Genomic DNA, 20,132 nt, shown 5'->3' on the forward strand with positions numbered 1-20,132 from the left:
CACGTCAAAAATCAAAGAATTTGGTGCAGCAGGAAGGCCGAATCCTGTTGGCTATTTCTGCTATAAAAAATCGCGAGAAACCGCTAACTATTCGCGCAGCGGCGCGATTATATGGTGTTCCTCATTCTACTTTACATGAGCGACTCCGCGGCACAATTTCACAGACTGAGAGATGTCCAACTGGTCATAAATTAACAATTACTGAGGAGGAGACGCTTCTACAATGGATATTATCTCGGGATAGGCATGGAATGCCTCCTCGGCCAGCTGCTATACGAGATATGGCCAATATTTTGCTTTCTGAGCGCAGTCCGGCAGATGCTCAACTCCATGTTGGAAAGAACTGGGTTTCTACCTTTATCAACCGCCATGAGGAGCTTAAAACACGATATTCGCGATGATATAACTATCAGCGTGCCAAATGTGAGGATCCAAAGGTTATCAACGAATGGTTTGACCGTGTACAAAGCATTATTCAATAATATGGAATCCTTATTGAGGATATCTACAATTTTGATGAGACAGGCTTTGCAATAGGCCTGATTGCTACTGCAAAAGTAGTTACTGGAGCAGAGACATCTGGTCGTCCGCCTCTTCTACAGCCGGGGAATAAGGAATGGGTCACAGTTATTGAATTAGTCAATTCGGCAGGATGGGTATTACCACCATGTATTATTTTCAAAGCGAAGAAGCATCAACAAGCTTGGTATGAGACAGGCTTACCACGCGACTGGAGAATTGAGAAAAGTCCTAATGGGTGGACTATGGACGAGATTGGCATATTATGGCTTCAAAATCACTTCATCCCACATACGAATGCTCGGACGAAGGGTAAATATCGACTATTAGTCCTCGATGGGCATGGCAGCCATCTAATGCCTCAATTTGATCGCATCTGTGCCCAGAATAACATTATACTGATCTGTTTGCCTCCTCATTCCTCTCATCTCCTACAGCCTCTCGATGTCAGCTGTTTTGCAGTTCTAAAGCGCACATATGGCCGCCTTATGGAAAACAATATGCAGCTTGGAATCAATCATATTGATAAGCTGGATTTCCTCGAAACATACCCGAAAGCTTATATAAAAGCCTTTAAATCAGAGAATATCAAAAATGGCTTTGAAGCAACTGGATTAGTGCCATTTCAACCAGATTGGGTCCTTCTACAGCTCAATATATAGCTTAAGACCCCTACACCACCTGGGAGCCGTGCCAGCACTATACCGACCAATTGGGTGCCAGAGACGCCTCATAATATTATTGAATTACAGCATCAGGCAGCTACGATTAAGGCCTTACTAAAACGGTATACGCAGAGCCCTCCGAACCCTACAAATGCAGCTTTAAACCAGCTTATCAAGGGCTGTCAATTAGCCATGAATAGTGCTGTCATTCTTGCAAAGGAAAATCGTGATCTACGGGCTGCAAATGAGAAGCAGAAGCAGAAGCGTAAACGATCGACCAATCAAATATCCCATGAAGGAGGTCTTACAGTCCAAGAAGCTCAGGATCTTATATAGAGTCAAATTCTGGATCAAAATCAGACGGCAGAGGGTGTGGCCGCTCCGGCCGCAGAGGCGGCTTCGGCACCTCGTACGCGCGCGCTGCCAAAGTGTACTAACTGTGGAACTATTGGGACTATTGGGCATATACGGACTCGATGCCCTAATCGCTCTAATTCATAATTTTTGTAAATAAATGCTGTTTTTGGTAGATAATAAAGCTTCAAATTCTGTATAGAATTCGTGGGTGCGGGTGGGTGTCCGGAGCGGCCGGGAATTACGTTATTCCTTCACTGAAGGATTACATAATCCCCCAGTGCACTAGGATCAGACCTACCACCTAGGTAGAAAAACATTAGATCCCTGTGATTCAGAATCTCCCTACTATTAAAACAGTACGAAACCAAATGCTCCTTTCTTTTAAGGGAGCAGGCCAAGGGTTAGAGGAGATTAGGCTGACTTTACTCCTAAAGATGCTCTAGTTCTAAAGTTACTCCCTTAAAGAAGCCATATTATTAAGGCTATTTCCCTAGGCTCTTAGTAAATAATAAATAGATTCCTAATATAAATAGGCAGTCATGTGATACCGTGATCAGCCGTCGGACCAGGGTTCAGGGCTTTGCTCCCTCCACATCGCAATCAGCAATCATTGTAACCTTCCCCCTGAGTCTGACTATGACACTGATGTAACCGCCAGGAGTCAGATACAGATCCGTGCTGTCCTGCTGAAGTTGTGCGCCTTTGCGGGTCTTCGGAATGGCTCGAGCTTTGACTTCGGTCTCGAAGTTTCTGTGTAGAGAGGGAGGGGCTGGCAGAAAGAATGGCCTGTTAGGGTTATTATCGTCATGTTACAAAAGAGGTTAGATTTGTCTTGCAGGGGATAATTAATTATATGACGGCTCCTATCCTACATGATAATGTCCATATGACCTACTACCTACAAGCTCTCAGACAATGATGATTAAATTCTCACATTATCAGATTTCTTTCTCCCTCCATTTCGCTGGGCTTAATTAAACACTTGTCATTGAGGTGAAATACAACGGCAATCAGACTTGATATCGGATCCTGACATTACATCACCGATCCTCGCCCAACGATACCATACCTCGACCGGATCCTTCTCTTCAACATACATTCAGTTGTATAAGCTGCTCCATGGACTCCAAATGATGCTCACACGCCCAAACAGTGGTCAACCAAGAAGAGAAAGAGCTTGATGCATCTGCGAATTCTGACATAGGTCGCATCCAATCGACTCTTCTCAGTGGGAGGCCTTCCTCTGATTCAGTCAATTATATAATAAACACACAGTGACTGGGCAGCATCACATTTGACAGCTAGTTTATTTGGCCAATGAAGCAACAGTGTTAGGCATCTAACTAGTATACCAAAAGTAATACATCTAAATACATGAGTGTCTTGAAAGAACAAGGGCTAGAGGAAAGAGAAGTGGTGTAAGGGAGTCAGGTTCAAGACCTGTTTCCTTGATGTAGTCCCAATAGTCTAAACAGCATGTCCATCATTCGAACGCATCCGCCCAAAAGTGAATTGAAGATCCCAGATTTGTCATTCGCATCCGAACAATGCATGGACAGGCACTTAGTCCTTCGTCGCGGGGTCCGGATCACCCTTCTTCCACCAGATCTTGTCAACCGTCTTGGGGTCTGCCGGTTTATTGTTGATGTCGAGCCAGACAATCTTGTCGACCTTTCCGGACGCCTTCATCGCCTTGAACTCGACGCTGTAGAAGATGCTGTTCTTCCCGGGCTTCTCGTTATAGTCCATCATCAGATAGGCCGTGCCGGAAGTGTGTTCCGCATAGACCTCCGAGAAGGCTTTCTGGAAGTCCCTCTGCTCCGTGCCGGAGCCCTCGTACTGGCCGACGTTGGTGAAGCCGTCCGGGTAGACGGCACCCACGTGGGTGAGGCTGTGGCTGATCGCGTAGCTCTTGACTTGGTTCATGGCTTGGCGGTTGAGACCGGTGAAGAAGATGGATTTATTCTCTGGCGGCTGGCCCTTCTTGAGCTTGTTCTCGCAGTCCGACTTCGAAGGGAACTTCGGCTTGGGCTTCGGAGGGGCGGGCAGAGGCGCACGGGCGGTGATTTCTCCAGGAGAGACAGGCGCTGCCAGAGCGGTGCCGGAGGGGGAGGAGAGGAGCAGGATCCATGAGAGGAGCCCAAAGAAGAAGATGGACAATGATTTCACGCGGAAGAACAGCATAGTTGCCGACTACTGCGCGACGGACAACTCGTTGAATAGCTTCTGGACAGCGAGCGAATTGATTGAATTGATTGAATTGATTGTTTGGATGCAGACTTGATATCGAACTCGACCGACGCAGGAAACTTTGCAGGCATTTATAACGTGCAAGTTCCCATGACAGTGTCGAACCGCCCGTCAGCTGAGTTCATCTGTGATGAGAGATGAGATCCTTCCAAGACTGTCACGGTGCCGGTCCCTGTCATGATCATCTCCAGACTCCCGCCCCAGCATTCGTTCTAATTTTGCAGTTGAGGATGGAGACTCGATTCCACGTCCATAGGACAGCTGTTGGATCATCAAGAAACCCATCAAGTTCATGAGATGGGGATACAAGTAGATGTGGATACTTGTGCGATGTATGCTGTATGCTCAACCCGGGGCCTGGCATGGTTGCATCTGATCTTGCAGGAAGATCTGCACATCAGGATGAGACAGCAACCCTTTCTTCCCCCGGACCAGATGGCCCAGCTGACGGGAGATTCCTCTGAAATGGCCCCTTATTCTTTGGTTGGTGATGTTCTTCAAATCGCAATCCATTGTGTTGCTTCTCGTTCTGGGGCCAAATCATGTGATGGGGACCAACATCTTTCGCCGCTGGCCCAATCAGACCTCTGTATTAAGGTGCCTACTGTGGTGTAATTATATTATCAAGCGAAAATTCGGCTCTGAAATCGTCGTTTTTGATTTCTGACCCCCAACAAATGCCTAGAGTTCCAGTGACACCCTGATCAAGGGTCGCCCCTGCAGCTGCCCCACGGTCCCCTGTCAGACAACTCATTTATGTCATAAGTCTGAACAAACACCTGGACAGTTCCTGTTCCACCCAAAAAAGCCTTCAAACATATACATATCATCGCTTGTCTCCTTCCTGTTCGCATTGACAAAAGAATACCACCATGTCGACCGGACTCCCGCTCGAGCAGCGGCTTCTCGCTGCAGCCGCCGACGGCGACCTGGACCTCATCAAATCCCTATATGGATCTCTCTCTTCTGCCGACCAAACCGAGAGCCTCCAAAAGATCGCTCAGAGCGCCGCCCGACATGGCCACGCCGACCTCCTGGAGTGGTGTTTTTCTCAGGGATTGTCCTTCCCCGCCGAGTCGGTGAACCACGACCTCTACCATGCCGCCTGCGACGGAGGCTCCCCCGCCATCTTCCAAGTGCTTGTCAACCACGGTACCGACCTGAACGCGCACTGGAGCGAATATGACGGCGACGCACTGGTGGTCGCCGCAAGGACAGGCAACGTCCCGCTGGCTCGCTTCCTCCTGGAGCACGGGCAGGACCCCAACTCCGGCCATTGCTGCAGTGACGCCGAAGCGATTCACTGGGCCATCACCGGCGACAATGCCTCGCTCGAGATCATCCGGCTGATGCTCTCGCACGGGCTCAGACTGGAAGGCACCGGTGCCGCCGTGGCAGCAGCCGAGGTGGACAATCTGGAAGCGCTGGAGCTGCTGTTGGACAGCGGTGCGGGTGCGGGTCTGGAGGACAAGGCAATCTGGTGGCCCGTCACAGACAAGGAATCAGTCGATTCAGAAGGCACGGCGCTGTATCGTGCGTGCAGGGCCGGCAAGATTCGGACAGCGAGGTGTCTGCTGGATCGGGGGGCTGACCCAAACGCGACGGATCGGGTTGGGCGGTCATGCCTCGCGGTGGCCCAGGAACGTGGCCATCAGGATATTGTGGATCTGCTTCGCGAGAGGGGGGCAACAGGTTGAATGATTAAATCAAATTTGTCTACCATCACCACCCTGGTTTATTGATCCAAGCCATCATCGAGTTATGCTATCATCTCAACCCAAATCAATAAATGCAAGCGCAGTAAGACCATTTTGTGACAACCATTGCATATTCATCTCAGCAGGAGGAAGATCGAGTTGTTCTTTGAGCGTCTCTCATGGATAACACATGATAACCCCCATGAACATTCTGTGCATTTAGAACAGTCAACTTATGTCCTAAATAGGATGCTTATTGTATGATATGAACACTGTAGTTGCTTCTCATGATGCCAGGAAAAGCTTCTATGACTCGCTGGATTATTCTTACTTCTATATACCCTTTTCTCTCCTTTATCCTATAATTAAAGCTCTAAAAGCTTTCAATCTAAGATAGAATTAACGTAGTATATAAGGAAACATTCTAGATATAGGTATCTATATTATAAAAGGTTATAGTATAATTTCAAGTCTTAGCTAAGGTTTCAAGAACGGGCTTCTGCATCTTTTACAGTGACATTCTGATCACTCCTTTGTGTCTCTTGAGTCGCATAGTGCAATGCAGTTGGAGACATTGACTCCAGCTTGAAGGAGCAACTGCACTGTTGTTTCATGGCCCCCATGGGCTGCCCAATGTAGCGCATTAGAACAGCCCCAGCCTTCAAAAGGAGCTCAAGCAGCAGCAGACATTAGTGCAGTTGATTTTGACAGGAACATCCACACCCGCATTAAGTAATAGCTGTACTGATCTAATGAAAGTGGGGGTGGAGTGGATGGAAGAGACTGACATGTACTGTACAAACGGCTTCTCAACCAACGCCAAGAAAGCTCATTGTCGGAAAACGCATTCTTGGGGCCGAGCATCGAGGACAAATTGGCCAGGGTTGTGCCCGGGGTGCCGGGCCGCGTGCACTGCAGATCTTCCGATACCTACCTAGGTAGAGGTGCGGGGAAATCAGCCTGGTTATCGCAAAGGGCAAGACAGATCTTACGATAGATTTATGGGTGTATGCAGGTAATTGGTACTCCTTTGCGAGATGCTCCAAGAACAGACAGATTTGATGTACATACTAGGTCAGACGTCTCCGTTCATCTCCTCGAAAATTCATTCATGGAAATAACCCCTTGGACAATATCTATTTAATACGAAGATTATTGTATATATTCTTCTAACGTATGCGAAAACTGTTATTAGAAAAAAAATATATTGAAACTATGGATTTCTCTATTTATTTATTTTGTTTTACCTAAGATTTTCAATAGAATTGGAATTACATTTACTACAGAATTATAAATATCTGTGATAATTGAATTAAAGATCTTTCTATATAGATTTTCGTCTAGCTAGTTCTTTATTTCAAAATATATCTTAATAGTATCCTTATCGTGAAAGTTTGTTGGGAAATAAAATCGTGAATGAGAAATAACAGCATAAAATATGAGGTTTCTCTGGTTGCGGGATAATAATGGGAATGGGAGGTGAACGGAAACTTTTTCATTGTATGTACGGAGTAGTTACTGTACACTTTTATGGGGCTTTTTTTTTTGTCAGAATATCTGGCATCATCAATGAAATCCTTTTTCTTTCTTTCTTTGGTTTTTCTTATTTTCCTTTTTTTTCTTTCCTTTTTTTTTTAATTCAAGAGAAACAGTTCAGTAATGATTCCTCTATTCGGGTCGAACTACCTACAGAGTAACTAATACCTACCTAGGCAACTATCCCATATTTCTACCTAAGGTACGCCGCCAACCAGAATTCTATCTTCAGTGTAAGGATAATCCTGACGTATAGAAGATGTCTTCACGTCAGTGATTTAATTAGTTTTTTTTTGTTTAGGTATTTTCTTTCCTTTTCTTCTTCCTGTCCAAGTATTGGTCTTCTACTTTTAATTTCCCTTATTTAGTTTCAACACGACAGATATAACATCTATCTTCCTTTAACCGAAGAAAAAAAAAAAGACACCGAGAAACTTCTGAATAAGACATAAATACAAATCTAATCTTCATCATCTATCTGTCCCAAGCACGACAACCACAGCCACCACAGGGGAAAAAAAAAAGAAAATGGGGGTTCTTAAAGGGCTGGAGATCACTCTCGACACACTCCGTCTTTACCCATTGGGCGCCTACATGCGAAGCTGGAACAAGATGTTCACCAGTCGCTGCAGTGATAACAACACCAACAAGCAGAGGAACTGGATCAAGGCCTACCAGACGCAAGAATGCAAGGGGGAACTCCTTCTCCAGCGGGCGGCCTATCTGAAAGAGGAAGTGGAGGCACTGCACAAAGCAGCAGCAGCATCGCAGGAAGAACTCACGCCCGAGCAAGTCCAGCAACTGCGCGCCTGGGAGAACGAGCTCACTCAGCTCCCGCAGCTGTACTGGCTCCATCGGCAGGAACTCGCGGATTTACAGGCGCGCAAGCCCAAGGGGGCCTGGATCCGGGAGTTCGACCTCCTCCGCAGGAGGAAGAGACATCACTGGAAGAAGGACCGCGGTTATTGTCAATTGAGAGGAGGCTGCTGTGATCGGGACTGCGGATGCTGTGAGCGGCCACGCAAGACCTTCTGGCCAGGAAAGGTGGCGGCAGAGAAAAAGCAGACGCATTGCAGCGTGGCCTGTGGATGTTGTGTGCGGACTCGTGGGTTCTATGAGGCTGATCCGAATATCAAGAAGGCGTTCAAGGAGTGGTGATCGAGGAAAATGATTCCACCAGGAGTGTTGAAAGAAGCCTCAGAGAAAGAATATGGCGTTCAAGTCCAATATTTGCTACTATTATGAAGAATTACAGGATGGCAGATACCTAGACCTTGTATACTTTTTTTTCAGGCAATTAAGCAAGCTGCATCTGCCAACTTGCCTAAGCTTGCTTTGACAGTCGCAAGGAATATAAGTAGGAAGCCTGCCTGGAAAGGAGATTTAAAGAAAAAGATTGCCAACAGCTCCAGCACGCCCACTACGATCAAAATGGGGATCACTGTCCCATTATCCATCGATTCTGCATCTACGGTGAAGTGGGTGTTGTTCAGGGAAGGGCGGTAGCTCCGAATCATCCCCTCCAATGCTAATATCCACTCCAGCCAGAGTAGTTGGGAACGCGGCAGGCGAGATCATTTTCAGATCGAATACTTTAGGAAGTCTTCTAGAGATGGGGGCAAGCGGAATTCGCAGTCACTTGTATCTGCGAATTGGAGATGTTTATCTTCCAAAGTAATCCGCAATCTTTGATGTGAACATTCGGTTTTGCGTGTGTGCATATTGAGCGGGTTGTCAAATGCTGTTTGATCAGCCTCTACAGCTGCCATGATTTTCCGCTCTCGGAAAAGCCGACGGGGTATGTTTCATTGCTTTGAAAAGGTGGCTGTGATACTTGGATTCGGTGCGGTTTGGCATCAGTAACAATGGAAGTGGAAGCATACTGCTTCAACAGCCTTGCAGACTGCTTTGAAGCCTTCGAGAGGTGAGCCTCCCGGAAAAGACGCTGCACGGTAGACAGCTCAGCGCGGAAGGTAGCAGGCACAGGCTTAGAGATTAGCAGTCTGGCCCGATTGATAGGTAGTCTATAGCCCATTAGTATACGCTGCGAAGGAGGATTTGTGTCAAATTACCATTTTTGGCTGGCTGATATGTTAGTCAGTTGTTGAGCTTATCGGACCATCTCTCGCATAGTAGTTTGAATATTTGTCTCTCTAGAGACCCTTCGTCATGTACTGGCGGAACCAAGCAACGTCCTCAGGCTTTGCTGACGATCCCGAGCTTGAGACGTGACGATTGATGGTAACCAAGGTAGTTCCTTGCGCCAATCTGCTCCATTAGATTGCTGTGGCGGTCACTGAAACACGTAACCAGGGTGAATATCAAAGCGGAAGAGGCGGAGGGAACGGCGAGCAGATACAGTATCAACCAAGGCCATATTATAGAAACTCGCGACAGCCATGTCCTCCGCTGTGAAGTCAACACTACCCCATCCGCAGATAGGAATGGTCGACAAACAGTAGGTGGCTGCTTCGGTCCGATTCTGACCACAGACATACACCTGGACGGCACCCGGAGGTGCGGTCTTATCAACATTCGACTTCGAAGAACATTTGTTTTCCTTCTTATTCCTGGGTATTGTTGCTGGGGGCAGGCCATATCGTTACCTCTGGTAATCTTGTCGGCAACAGGAGACTGCCTAGGGTAGCCATGCGACTCACTTCCAGCTAGACTAGAGTACACGACGTCCAGGTTGTGTTCTCGCGCCATCTGCTGTACAGCAAGAATCCCACACAAATGACAGATTTGATTTAGCTTGCCGTGGCCAGGCTGTCGCCAGGCTTGGACCAGGCAAGTTGTGCCTCACTCTCTGCTGGATTGAAGGAAAGTGCTTTTGATGGACCTGGAATTGTTTGTATCTTGTTCGGTCTTTGTGCCGTCATGCTCAAGGCGGATTGCAAGGGAAAAACGTACCCACGAGGCCGTGGGATTGTAAGCGATAGCATGTAATGTATATTCTCCCGTCCTGCCTGTTGTATAGACATTGTTAGATAGATAGTACCTCTCTCAAGGCAAGGACATCTTACCATCTTGAGATGAAGAAGTGAGTGTGTTTAAGACAATACAGGCTGCGTAAGCACTAGCAATGTGTCGAGACTGATCGTCTCTGGATTCTTTTTTTCACGAGATTCACGGCTGATGCAATCTTTTCCCCTTGCATTGCGAATTTTGGAAACGGTCTCTGGCATCTCTCTGGCATCTGCCTGGCATGATGCATCGTGGCTTCTGGTAGCCATCTCCGAAGCACTCGAGTAGTACTGCAATAGAGAGTGTACGCAGAGTGGGCCCATCGGCGATGGCTATATGAAATTCCAAAAGTTTTGGATCTGGTGGGTCAATATCAGCTTTGGACTGGATCGTAATGGAGCAATCTTAAATATTTTAATTCGATAATGGTTTCCCTGAGGTGTAATTTGAACGCACATTCGCAGCTTGCAACGCTAGCTTGAACCTTCCCATTCGACCTAGCACGGGATGGAAGTCATGACATTGGTGCGCTTTGCCAACGCAAAAAAGCCTGGCGAGCCATGGTTTCGGGTGAGCATAATATTCACCACATCCATCCGTTCCCTGAAGTCTGTCGACAGTAGTAAGGACTCGTGTGCTTTCGGTGGCAAGTCTGTACTATATAGTGCCGTCCACTTCGTCTCTGTCAGTGCTAGTTGTGTACGGATGGTATGCTGAAATGATCAGGACATCGTTGACATTGCAACGAAATAGCTCGCGGGAGAGCCATACAACGACCACAGATTCCCACTCGTCGAGGATTTTCCGCATCTTCGATACAGCAGCGTCACTAACCCACCTGTTGATGTTGGTTAATGGGGTACAACAAGATTCAAGCAGGGGACATCTTACTCTCAGGAATTCTCTCCTCAGTGGAGACATCATCAGGGAAAGGAGGAAAGAGAGCCCAAAGAGTATCGACGCAAGGAAGCTCTGGAGCATGACACGCCACTGCAGAGCGGGGATAGCCGGCCAACGAATCGAAGAGAAAAGAGCCTGTCCTGCTGTCAATTCTCGAGAGATATGTAGTTGACTGTCGTGCATTGGTTCTAGTATATCCCACGACGATTGGCGACGGTGCGCCAGGGACAAGAATGTGACAAGGCTGTTTTTTTTTTTTTTTTTGGGCCTNTGGGCTTGATATCGTAAGTTCAGTGAACTAGGGATGCCGTAGTTCTTTCGGTCAAAATCCACGTGGTAAATGGAGTGACGATAAATATGACTGGGTTGTAAGCTGCCGGTCTCCTCTGGAACTCGCCATTGCCCAGCCCATCAAACGGAGGAACATCGATAGCGAAATGGAAGTCTGTTTCCGCCAGAAATTCCATCCAAAGACCCAGATTTTTATCATTAAGAAGGTGCAACAGATGATCTACCTGCGAGACCAAATCGTCAAGAGATCGCCGTTCAAGAACCACAATCTTTGTGCGAACGGAGAGTAATGTTCCGATACCCTGTTGGAATTCGTAAAAGCCTGAAGGGACTTAAATAGAACCATCGATTGAATACATCTGCCGCAGCTTGATGAACCTGACTGACTATTGTTGGCCTTAATTAATTATGATATGCTGGAGTTGAGCATCATATTCAACGGTGGGAGAAACTCTTGAACCGACTTGATATTCTGCCCATGTGTGAAAATCAGTGGGTGAAATCAAGCAGTTTTCTTCGAGTCTGTCCTCACTGCGTGAAGTCTAATAATTCCAATAAATATCAGCAGAAGCTCTTCCAGCTAGATCACGCTACATACCTGTGGGTTTTATCCCCGTGCTCGAGCTGCTTAGCAACACCTTCAGCTGTCTCGACGTCCACGCTTTCGTAGCACACGAATAAAGATGGATGCTTGAAGCATACGATGTAGGAGAATAGTGCCACTTTGGGAGAGGTGTTTGTCATAGAATCCAAAAAGCTTCGTTCGATAACATCTATACGCCTGCAGAATGCAGAAAGCCCGGCGAGCCACGGCCTTGTGTGAGCATGACGACGACTGCATCCTGCCCCCCGCGATATCTGTGACGGCGTAAGCAGTTTGCTAGGGAGCTGGTAAACTTCGACAGGTCGAGAAAAGGTACGTAAGGAGAGACAGATGTGTGCGGCCGCAGGGTGTTTTAGCGAACTTCGTCATGCATAGCTTAACCCAGAAGGAACCTTCTCCGTCAATTCCATGTCTTCAGGGCATTTGAGGCTGGATTTGGATACGTGAATGTATGATCTGTCCACCAGCAGATATGTTGTAACACCTTCTTCATTGGTTGAGCGACGTTTTTTTATTAAGTTTGGTGCAATAGTCCCTAATAAATAGAATGAGCGAATTAAATCAAACTTTTGTTGGAATTTGAGTTCTTACCATGTGGGACATTTGAGGTCTGGATGCGCGATAACGGCGTTAAGAACTCGTCGAAACTCATGATCATTGGAGCTCCACCAAAAAATTTGGTCGACGCTCATAATAGCCCTGGCGACCATATGGCCTGCGTAGTGGATGAAGGCAATCTCTCGTTCTGCCAAAAGACAAGTTGATTGAGGGGCAGCAAAGACATGAATCTTCATATTTGTCCCTCAATGTTAGATCGCCGGTCAAAAGAAAGGGTGATGAAATGGATGGGATGGAACTTACGTCTTGGAAGGGACCAAGAGAGTTCAACTATAGGGGGGTCGCTGTAAGGAGGTACGGTATGTACCAGATGCTTGTTGGTGGCGTACTGGATGGTCCGTCGATTTTTGGTAATGTGACATGTCCACGCATTCTGGAGTTGAGGAGCAGATGTATATACTATACTATATACTGTAGTATAGTATATGATACGATGATGTTCAAGGAAAGAACAAAATGTATAAAATGTATAGGTATAATACAGTATATGAGACTATTAGGAAGAAGAAGAAGAAGAGTGTGAAAAAAAAAAACAAAAAAGGTAGTAGACCATGACAACCCCAAAGGACGATAGGAGAGGGTAGAAAGGGGGATTTTATACCCTTCGCCACGGATGATCCTCGCCAAGCGAAGCCAACGCGAAGCAAGCAAGTGAATAAATATCCGCCACAAGGAACGAGACGGACGGAGAAAGTCACCGCGCATGGTGATAGTGAATAGTGACTGACTGACTGGTGCTTGCTTGCTTGCTGGCAGGTAGGTAGAATTGATTCACCGGGTGACTGCTCTCGCTTGCAAGTTCTGTTCAACGGAACGTACCTAGCTGTGGTGACTCGGATAGGTAGGACGCTGTCGGTGTCAGCATAGTTCGAACGTACGGACGATGAAGACGATCGATCTATCTATCTATCTATTTTGACTGACTGAGAACTAGAACAGAACTCCTCCTGCTAGCTGGCAGAATAAACTAAGAGACGATGGTTAGAGAAGATAAGAATCATGAGAAACTGAAAAACAGGCTGATGATCACAAGCCCCAAAACTTGATGGAGGGAGACGGGTCGACCATCCTGTTTGCGTTTGTCGTCTCGGATAGCCACATGCTTCATTTTACGGGCGAAAATGAATTGCTTCGTTCCTAGAACTAATTCCTAGAAGGAAGCTAACCGCCAACACAAGGAGTGACTGGCCAGTTGTGGTGACTTGAGTGGAGTGGGACAGGACAGGACAGGACAGGAATCTGAAGGCAGTGAATACATCCAGTGGACTTGGAATGGAGCAGATCATAGTGACAGAGCAAAATCTCGAGAGTCCTGTGCTGTGTGCAAGCAAAAGAGAGGGGGAAGGGGGAAAAAAAAGGCCATAGTTCATTAGAAGAAATTTCCACACGTCGTCAACGGCATCAATATTGCAGGGATTAAGGACGAAATTCCAAACAACTCGGCCCACCAGTCGTGACGCTGGTAGATTAGATTAAATTTTCCGCACCTATATACAGTACAGGAGTGGAATACAATTATACAATTATGCGCGGTAATACATACATATGTCCTAATCCAAACATCAACCAGCCAGAGGATCCATGCATTTATGGATCGGTCGGTCGATCCTCGGTTATTTATACAGCAGACTCCATTGAGTCATTTCATCGTATCGAATCGACTTCACAGAGCAAATGGAAAGGTAGAAAAATCCTCCCAGTCAAATGCTTCGAGGAGAGCGTTGAGATTTTCCGGAGGCTGCATTCAATCCATGTCAGTCTGACGGTCTGGTCTCACGTCTGTAATTTGGGTATATTGGGGTTGCGATTGGTGCTGGGGAGATTCTTACTGTGATCGCAAGATCGGGAAGACTGGTCCCGTCAAAAGCGCTCGTACTGTCCCGTGGAGTCGGGACCGAACCTGGTGCCTGGCCGGGAGCCTGCTGCGTGGAATTGTTAGAACTCCTCAGTTGGGTTATATGATAGAACGCTCAACCTACCCCTTCGGCATCATTTGCTGAGTTTTCCTGATGATGGACGAGTAGATTGTATGCAATCACGCCGATACGATCAATGACACTCTTCTTTAGGAGAGCGGCTTGATCAGGCCAGAGCTTCGCCTTGACGAGAGCGAGTATCATATGCAGAAAGAAAAATTGTTTCGCTCCTTTCACGATAAGGAGCTTGTTCTCCATACATGATAGAGTCTTCTCAACGAGCGAAAGCAGAGATTCCGTGAACACCGGTAATACCTGCCTGAGCAAGCTAGAGGCTGAAATCAAGCAGATTAGTTCACACCCCCTTTTCTTTTGTTGTATGGGTGACTTTCACTTACTGTAGCCGGTTTTTGCTGCGTATAGATGTTGTAATATCGACAGACTCGCCTGGAGGGTACTATCAGACAGGTGACTAAATGACAGCCGCATCGATATTTCGTGCAACCGGAGCTGTCTGGACAAGATCACCGTCGCGACTTCAAGGCGCGCCCGGGAGGATGGCTCGAACAAGGGATCCTTATTGGCCTCAATTGCAAACGGAGTATGGATGGCGAGCAGTCCTTGGGCTAGCTTGGTCTCCAGAAGCGCCCTCCAAAGGATTAATTTGTGGTTCAATTGACTGCTAGGGGCCGCCGGCCAAGTCGGGAGACTCGCCTGAAAACGACCCAACTCCCATTCCAATTTCTGGATGTCCTCATACGAGCACGATATGACGGGCGAGTTCATCAAAGCACAAATCCTCAATCGCAGGGGAAGAGACTGGGCTAACACAGACGGAAAAGTCATGTCCGTTATCTCATGCAGCGGCCTTGACCGTGGAGCTTCAACCATACTCTCATCCACCTCGTCGTCGTTGATATTTAGAGGCGGCTGGGTATCAAAGTCCGATCGCTGCAAGGTCGGTGGCATTCCCCTGTCAAGGGCGATCTGCAGATCTAGCTCGATGATCGTAGTCCAGATGCGTCTCCGCATTTCCTTGTTGAAGACCGTGATCTTCGGAATGTGGTCAGGATCCCGGTGGTAGCCCGCGAGCATGGCAAGCTTGACCAACATGCCTGTGGACAGCCAAGCTCTGCTACGATTGAGGCCCTGGTTGTTCTTGGCGATGATGAGCAAGCAGTGGATGCGTAGCACCGTCAGATCTGGTCGCTTGATGTTGGCAGTGTCGATCCATTTCTCCGCATAGCGAATCCAGTCTAGAACCCGCAATGACCGAGTGATGGCAGAGTCGGCGATTTCTGGAGGGCGCTCGGCTTCAAAGAAGCCTGCTGCAGAGGCCAGAATCAGGAGCAGCTGTACCACGAATGCCGGTGATACCGCGTCCGGATTGTCCTTCTTGGCCCACATCTCCTCCAGCTCCTGGCGGAAGGAAGGGATATGGATCACACGATGGATCGACTCTACGTACAACAGATACAATTCGAACAGCTCATCTACGGCTGGGCGAGACGGTAGCAACGATATCAACGTTTCCGTGTCCGGAACGGGAATTGGCTCCTTTAACTTCGCCTTGTGATGGCCTCTCTTGACCATGTCCAGATCCCTATGCATTCGCTTGACAGACGGATTGGACGACTTGAGCTCTGCTATGAAGGGCTTCAGCTGGGGGAACTATCGCAATTTCAGCCCATCAATACCAAGAAAACCAGATCAAAGGGAAAGCAATTACTTGAAGCATTAGATTTGCAATGATTCCGCCTCCATTGAAGCGGGTTTTCGTCTCTTTCCCCCGGATGATGACCTTGTTTGGCAGATCCAGCTGCTGGGAAGGGGACGCGAGTCCACGTTCTTCGTGGCCATGTTGCTGGGAGGCAGTATTCCAGGAGGATGGTTCACCGTCCGGCGTCCGCGGCCAACGATTGACCATCGGATTTGTTGGAGACTCCAGGACGGTGTCCAAGAACCGTGCTCTGGATGTCCCTCCTCCAGTGGGGACACTCGGAGGCGGATTGGAAGCTGCTGGGGTGGAATCTGGAGGCGACGCGGAGACAGGCCCATTCGGCGGAGGCAGCGTGATGCGGCTGCTGAAGCGATCGGTCATGCCCGACGAGGCCACCGTCTTGGGCTGCTGCCATAAGAAACCATCTTCGTAGGTACATTTGGCGGGTGTGCCACTCTTGATACAGCGGCTACAGGTCGGGTATTCGCGATCGCATTTGAGCTTCCTGGTGCGGCATTGCGTGCAGGCCACTGTTCGGCGGCGCCTCTTTCTGGGGCGCGTCTCCAGCTGCGGCTCTTGCTCCGGCACGCGGATGTCCATCGCCGACATCTCCGCAGCTGGACGCGTTGTTGCTGTGCTGAAGATATATACGTATCTATATTTTCTCTGAGGCTGCTGGATTTAATAATATATGATGTGTTATCAATCAGGTTGATCTGATGCTCTGGGAGAGTGAAAGGCGGCGATTATCGGCGATTCCAATACGGAGGCTCTGGTTGGCTGGCCGGACGAGCCTGCCGAAATCGGAATGCATCCCCGAGGAACACGTGACAGTTGTGCATTTGTGCAGATTAGTAACCACTGCCTATGCAGGTATGCGTAAGCTATGCAGGTATTTTTAGATATCTTTCTTTGCCCAGATAGACTATTATTAATATCAAACAGAAATGGGATGGACCCAAAGAAGAACAGGGACAACGGAAGCTGCAAAACGTCTTTTTGGCCAGTTGAAAATTGACCAACGACGGCTGTCAATTTATTGATGCCTGGCCTGGCCCCAGACTGCTGTACCACCAGAGCAGCGCTTATCAATCTAACTTTTCCCAACCAGGATTCTCTAAATGGACAGTATCTGGTTAGCTACATAAGTGGCCTGTTGGTATATGAATATTAGCAATTTCAGTGGGATCTGATTACGCCTGTCGAATACACCGATGCAGAGCTCGGTGTTAAGCTCCCTCGGGCTCGGGGTTTAGGTCCGCTGCATGATAAATAATAGGCTACAAATCGTTCATATCCCAGCGATCTAGTTTTTTCAAAGTAATATAACTATATCACTCAAAATTCATAGAGACACTTTACCAGTCAGAAGAGTGCCACCCTCCGGGAAAAAAAAGAGAGAGAGAGAGAGAGAGATTCAAAATGCTCAAGTCATGGTTCTCATCAATTGGCGGAGGTAGAGACGAGGATAGCAAGTCCAAATCAAAATCAAAATCCGACGAATACCTGTTCCCGACTGTCAATCCTGAAGAAGATGGTCCAGACTGCTTGAAAAACTGCGCCGACTGCACCGTCCATCTGCCGGCCAAGTTCCATATCGACACCCATCGTGAACTGTATGGCAATATCAAACCGTTCACGACGCACATCTTGGTGGCTACTGGCCGATCAGACTGGGCGGAAAAGGTCGAGAGAGAAAAGGGGAGTCTGATGGAAGCTCTTCATGAGAGTCCTGTGCGGTCTAAGAATGGGGTTCGTGTTGATTTTCTTTTTCTTTTCTCTCTTTTCCGCATATTTCAAATATACTTCTCATTCACTGCTTGCTGACAGCTTAATTCTAGCGCATAATGGTGTCTGCTTCGAATCTCAAAGTCCACAAGGATGAATCGAGTGAAGGTAACTCAGAAAACAGCAGCGCCACGACGGTGCTTCTCCTGCCGTCTTTTACATTCGTCGACAATGTCACCAGTCGAGATATCCCTGAGTTGATTACCCGTTTCGTGGACGCACCAGACGGGGATGCCCCTGCCCCAGATCAGACGTCCCGACTGGTCTCACGACCATGCGTGCACGACTACATCGTCCTGCTCTGCTCGCACAAGCGGCGAGATGCCCGATGCGGCATTTCAGCGCCGTTGATCAAGCGCGAGTTGGAACGACATCTGCGCCCCGTGGGGTTGTATCGTGATGCGGACGATGAGCGTCCCGGCGGGGTGGGGATCTACTACGTCTCCCATGTCGGAGGCCACAAATTCGCTGCCAATGTGCTCGTGTACAGGAAGAAGGAAGGCCAGATGATTTGGCTGGCGCGCATCCGGCCGGAGCATTGTGAAGGGATTGTCAAGTACACCATCCTCCAGGGGAAAGTTGTCCACCCGGAGTCTCAGTTGCGAGGGGGGTTTGACAGAACGCGTGGGTTGACCAGCTGGTGAGAAAAACTGCGGGCGTTGGATGATTCATTAGCTATTAATTGGTGTCTTCACGTTCTCGTTTCCTATCCTATAGTATAAATCTTAATAGACTCGGAAATTTATCTTAATTGAAGCAGGAGGAAACTTCCGCTTTTAAGCTTTCTCATCTGCATGAACCAGAAGCAGATAAGACGTATCATTCAAGTCTCGCAGACAACGCTCATAACCAACTGGCAAAATGGTTCAGAGTTTTCACGGATTCAAAGGCTCAGCAGAACAGTGGATCATAGTATCGGTGGCTTATCGTCATCATCAGCCCAAGAGACATACCATATTGGAAGCCTAAACCTGTGGATAAAGTAATAATGCTGTCTCCAGTGATCACAAGAATGACCAAGTCGTATGCTGCTGACACTGAATGAAAAGTTTCGAGAGGCTCTGTATGCTGTAGCCAAATCATCTGTGAGAAGGGTCATCGTGTCTGAAGATTCACGTGATCAACCATCTTCTCAAAGATGGAATGCAAAAGAGTATGTACTGTAATCCTGCTGCCTGCAAAAGCGACAATTCCGTTATATCATCACGAATTAAGATGAGCATGGTGATCACAAACGCATCCTCTTCAGACCCACAAAGCCTCAAGGCGAGTGGAAAGTTCGCTTGGTCTTGATTCTCATGAGTATCCCAGTATGTCCTCCATACTCCGTACTCGGTACGTGATGTCCTTCAATGCGATCGATGGTCGCATGCTGTTGTGTTGCGGCAGTGTTTCCCATGCACCCCAAACCAGACTGCAAAGCTGCCTCTTGGTTCAGGAGTGGCGTGGTGATGGATGCAGCTGTCGCCGATTCGGTCCGGTGAGCAGCTCGGGTCATCGTCGGAACCGTGCTCTGGTCTACGGACTCGGAGTGCTCCTTCCCGGCTTCAGCCTTCCCCTGGACTTCCGGAGGCTGAGCCACACAGCACACTGCCAATCCGAAAATTGAACCTATTGAGAACCTCGTCTTGGTCCAGACCCGCCAGTTTCCACCGACTAAAAAGAAGCATTGGAGGCTATTCGGAGCTGCGAGCTGGCTATCAACTTGGCTTCCGGGCTGCCGTCCAATCTACGGCAAGGATTGGTGACCTACTGCTCCACTATAGCAACTATTCTCTTCGAACAGTTCAACAGAAGGTCGTTCTATGCCTACTCCAGTGATTTCCGCGGGACTAACACAATCTGACAGAACGCTTCAATTTTAGGACGGGTCCTCCTTCGGTAGTTGGCTTGAGGATCGCCTTCACTTGAGAACTTGTCATCGAGCGTACGAGGTCGAGACGTCCGGAATATGGTTCTGCAGGCGAAGAGCTGATATCAAAACGTGTCTCTCGACGAGCCACAATCAGTCGACCCAATTCTCCTTTTTTCAGTACTTCCTATGGAGACAGTGGATCAAGCTAAGCGGAAGCCCAACTCGTGCAATGATAGTGGATTGCATGTCCTTTCCAGAATGGGGACAACCATACCGGTTTTAATACTGATTTGCGCTGAAGTCATCATGGCTGACGCCTGATGGAATAGTGTCGATCTCCCCTGCCCTATTAGGAGGCGCGTGCTTTGCTGAGTCTCCCCTTATGTTCTAGAATTTTTTTGGCCAGTGCCCTCCATCAAAATTTATCTTGCAGCCTAACCTTCCGTTTC

At 48.1% G+C, this 20,132-nt stretch overlaps 11 protein-coding genes across 11 annotated transcripts; 3 read left to right on the plus strand and 8 right to left on the minus strand.

Annotated features, from left to right (window-relative positions):
- Window positions 1-3,104: 3,104 nt before the first annotated feature.
- On the minus strand, window positions 3,105-3,725 carry VTN77DRAFT_2019 (uncharacterized protein; the record flags this gene model as incomplete). Its single annotated transcript, XM_069417814.1, has 1 exon — window positions 3,105-3,725. One exon carries the CDS (start codon window positions 3,723-3,725, stop codon window positions 3,105-3,107), a length of 621 nt encoding a protein of 206 aa, XP_069279499.1.
- A 938-nt stretch (window positions 3,726-4,663) lies between these two features.
- Window positions 4,664-5,488, plus strand: VTN77DRAFT_2020 (uncharacterized protein; the record flags this gene model as incomplete). Its single annotated transcript, XM_069417816.1, has 1 exon — window positions 4,664-5,488. One exon carries the CDS (start codon window positions 4,664-4,666, stop codon window positions 5,486-5,488), a length of 825 nt encoding a protein of 274 aa, XP_069279500.1.
- A 2,064-nt stretch (window positions 5,489-7,552) lies between these two features.
- Window positions 7,553-8,182, plus strand: VTN77DRAFT_2021 (uncharacterized protein; the record flags this gene model as incomplete). The annotated part of the gene is made up of 1 exon (XM_069417817.1): window positions 7,553-8,182. One exon carries the CDS (start codon window positions 7,553-7,555, stop codon window positions 8,180-8,182), a length of 630 nt encoding a protein of 209 aa, XP_069279501.1.
- A 1,038-nt stretch (window positions 8,183-9,220) lies between these two features.
- VTN77DRAFT_2022 (uncharacterized protein) lies at window positions 9,221-9,733 on the minus strand (the record flags this gene model as incomplete). Its single annotated transcript, XM_069417818.1, has 1 exon — window positions 9,221-9,733. The coding sequence occupies one exon, from the start codon at window positions 9,731-9,733 to the stop codon at window positions 9,221-9,223; it is 513 nt and encodes a 170-aa protein (XP_069279502.1).
- Window positions 9,734-9,774: 41 nt separating this feature from the next.
- Window positions 9,775-10,053, minus strand: VTN77DRAFT_2023 (uncharacterized protein; the record flags this gene model as incomplete). Its single annotated transcript, XM_069417819.1, has 2 exons — window positions 9,775-9,993; window positions 10,051-10,053. The coding sequence occupies 2 exons, from the start codon at window positions 10,051-10,053 to the stop codon at window positions 9,775-9,777; spliced, it is 222 nt and encodes a 73-aa protein (XP_069279503.1).
- Window positions 10,054-10,820: 767 nt separating this feature from the next.
- On the minus strand, window positions 10,821-11,074 carry VTN77DRAFT_2024 (uncharacterized protein; the record flags this gene model as incomplete). Its single annotated transcript, XM_069417820.1, has 2 exons — window positions 10,821-10,829; window positions 10,883-11,074. 2 exons carry the CDS (start codon window positions 11,072-11,074, stop codon window positions 10,821-10,823), a joined length of 201 nt encoding a protein of 66 aa, XP_069279504.1.
- A 514-nt stretch (window positions 11,075-11,588) lies between these two features.
- On the minus strand, window positions 11,589-11,926 carry VTN77DRAFT_2025 (uncharacterized protein; the record flags this gene model as incomplete). The annotated part of the gene is made up of 3 exons (XM_069417821.1): window positions 11,589-11,654; window positions 11,715-11,724; window positions 11,781-11,926. The coding sequence occupies 3 exons, from the start codon at window positions 11,924-11,926 to the stop codon at window positions 11,589-11,591; spliced, it is 222 nt and encodes a 73-aa protein (XP_069279505.1).
- A 225-nt stretch (window positions 11,927-12,151) lies between these two features.
- VTN77DRAFT_2026 (uncharacterized protein) lies at window positions 12,152-12,444 on the minus strand (the record flags this gene model as incomplete). The annotated part of the gene is made up of 2 exons (XM_069417822.1): window positions 12,152-12,321; window positions 12,378-12,444. The coding sequence occupies 2 exons, from the start codon at window positions 12,442-12,444 to the stop codon at window positions 12,152-12,154; spliced, it is 237 nt and encodes a 78-aa protein (XP_069279506.1).
- Window positions 12,445-14,067: 1,623 nt separating this feature from the next.
- On the minus strand, window positions 14,068-16,640 carry VTN77DRAFT_2027 (uncharacterized protein; the record flags this gene model as incomplete). Its single annotated transcript, XM_069417823.1, has 5 exons — window positions 14,068-14,142; window positions 14,234-14,326; window positions 14,384-14,655; window positions 14,719-15,991; window positions 16,050-16,640. The coding sequence occupies 5 exons, from the start codon at window positions 16,638-16,640 to the stop codon at window positions 14,068-14,070; spliced, it is 2,304 nt and encodes a 767-aa protein (XP_069279507.1).
- An 822-nt stretch (window positions 16,641-17,462) lies between these two features.
- Window positions 17,463-18,472, plus strand: VTN77DRAFT_2028 (uncharacterized protein; the record flags this gene model as incomplete). The annotated part of the gene is made up of 2 exons (XM_069417824.1): window positions 17,463-17,792; window positions 17,882-18,472. The coding sequence occupies 2 exons, from the start codon at window positions 17,463-17,465 to the stop codon at window positions 18,470-18,472; spliced, it is 921 nt and encodes a 306-aa protein (XP_069279508.1).
- Window positions 18,473-19,089: 617 nt separating this feature from the next.
- On the minus strand, window positions 19,090-19,498 carry VTN77DRAFT_2029 (uncharacterized protein; the record flags this gene model as incomplete). Its single annotated transcript, XM_069417825.1, has 2 exons — window positions 19,090-19,401; window positions 19,451-19,498. 2 exons carry the CDS (start codon window positions 19,496-19,498, stop codon window positions 19,090-19,092), a joined length of 360 nt encoding a protein of 119 aa, XP_069279509.1.
- Between the last annotated feature and the right edge of the window lie 634 nt (window positions 19,499-20,132).

This window comes from Rasamsonia byssochlamydoides (genome assembly GCF_041956645.1).
Source record: "Rasamsonia byssochlamydoides strain NRRL 3658 unplaced genomic scaffold VTN77scaffold_16, whole genome shotgun sequence".
NCBI lineage: Eukaryota > Fungi > Ascomycota > Eurotiomycetes > Eurotiales > Trichocomaceae > Rasamsonia > Rasamsonia byssochlamydoides.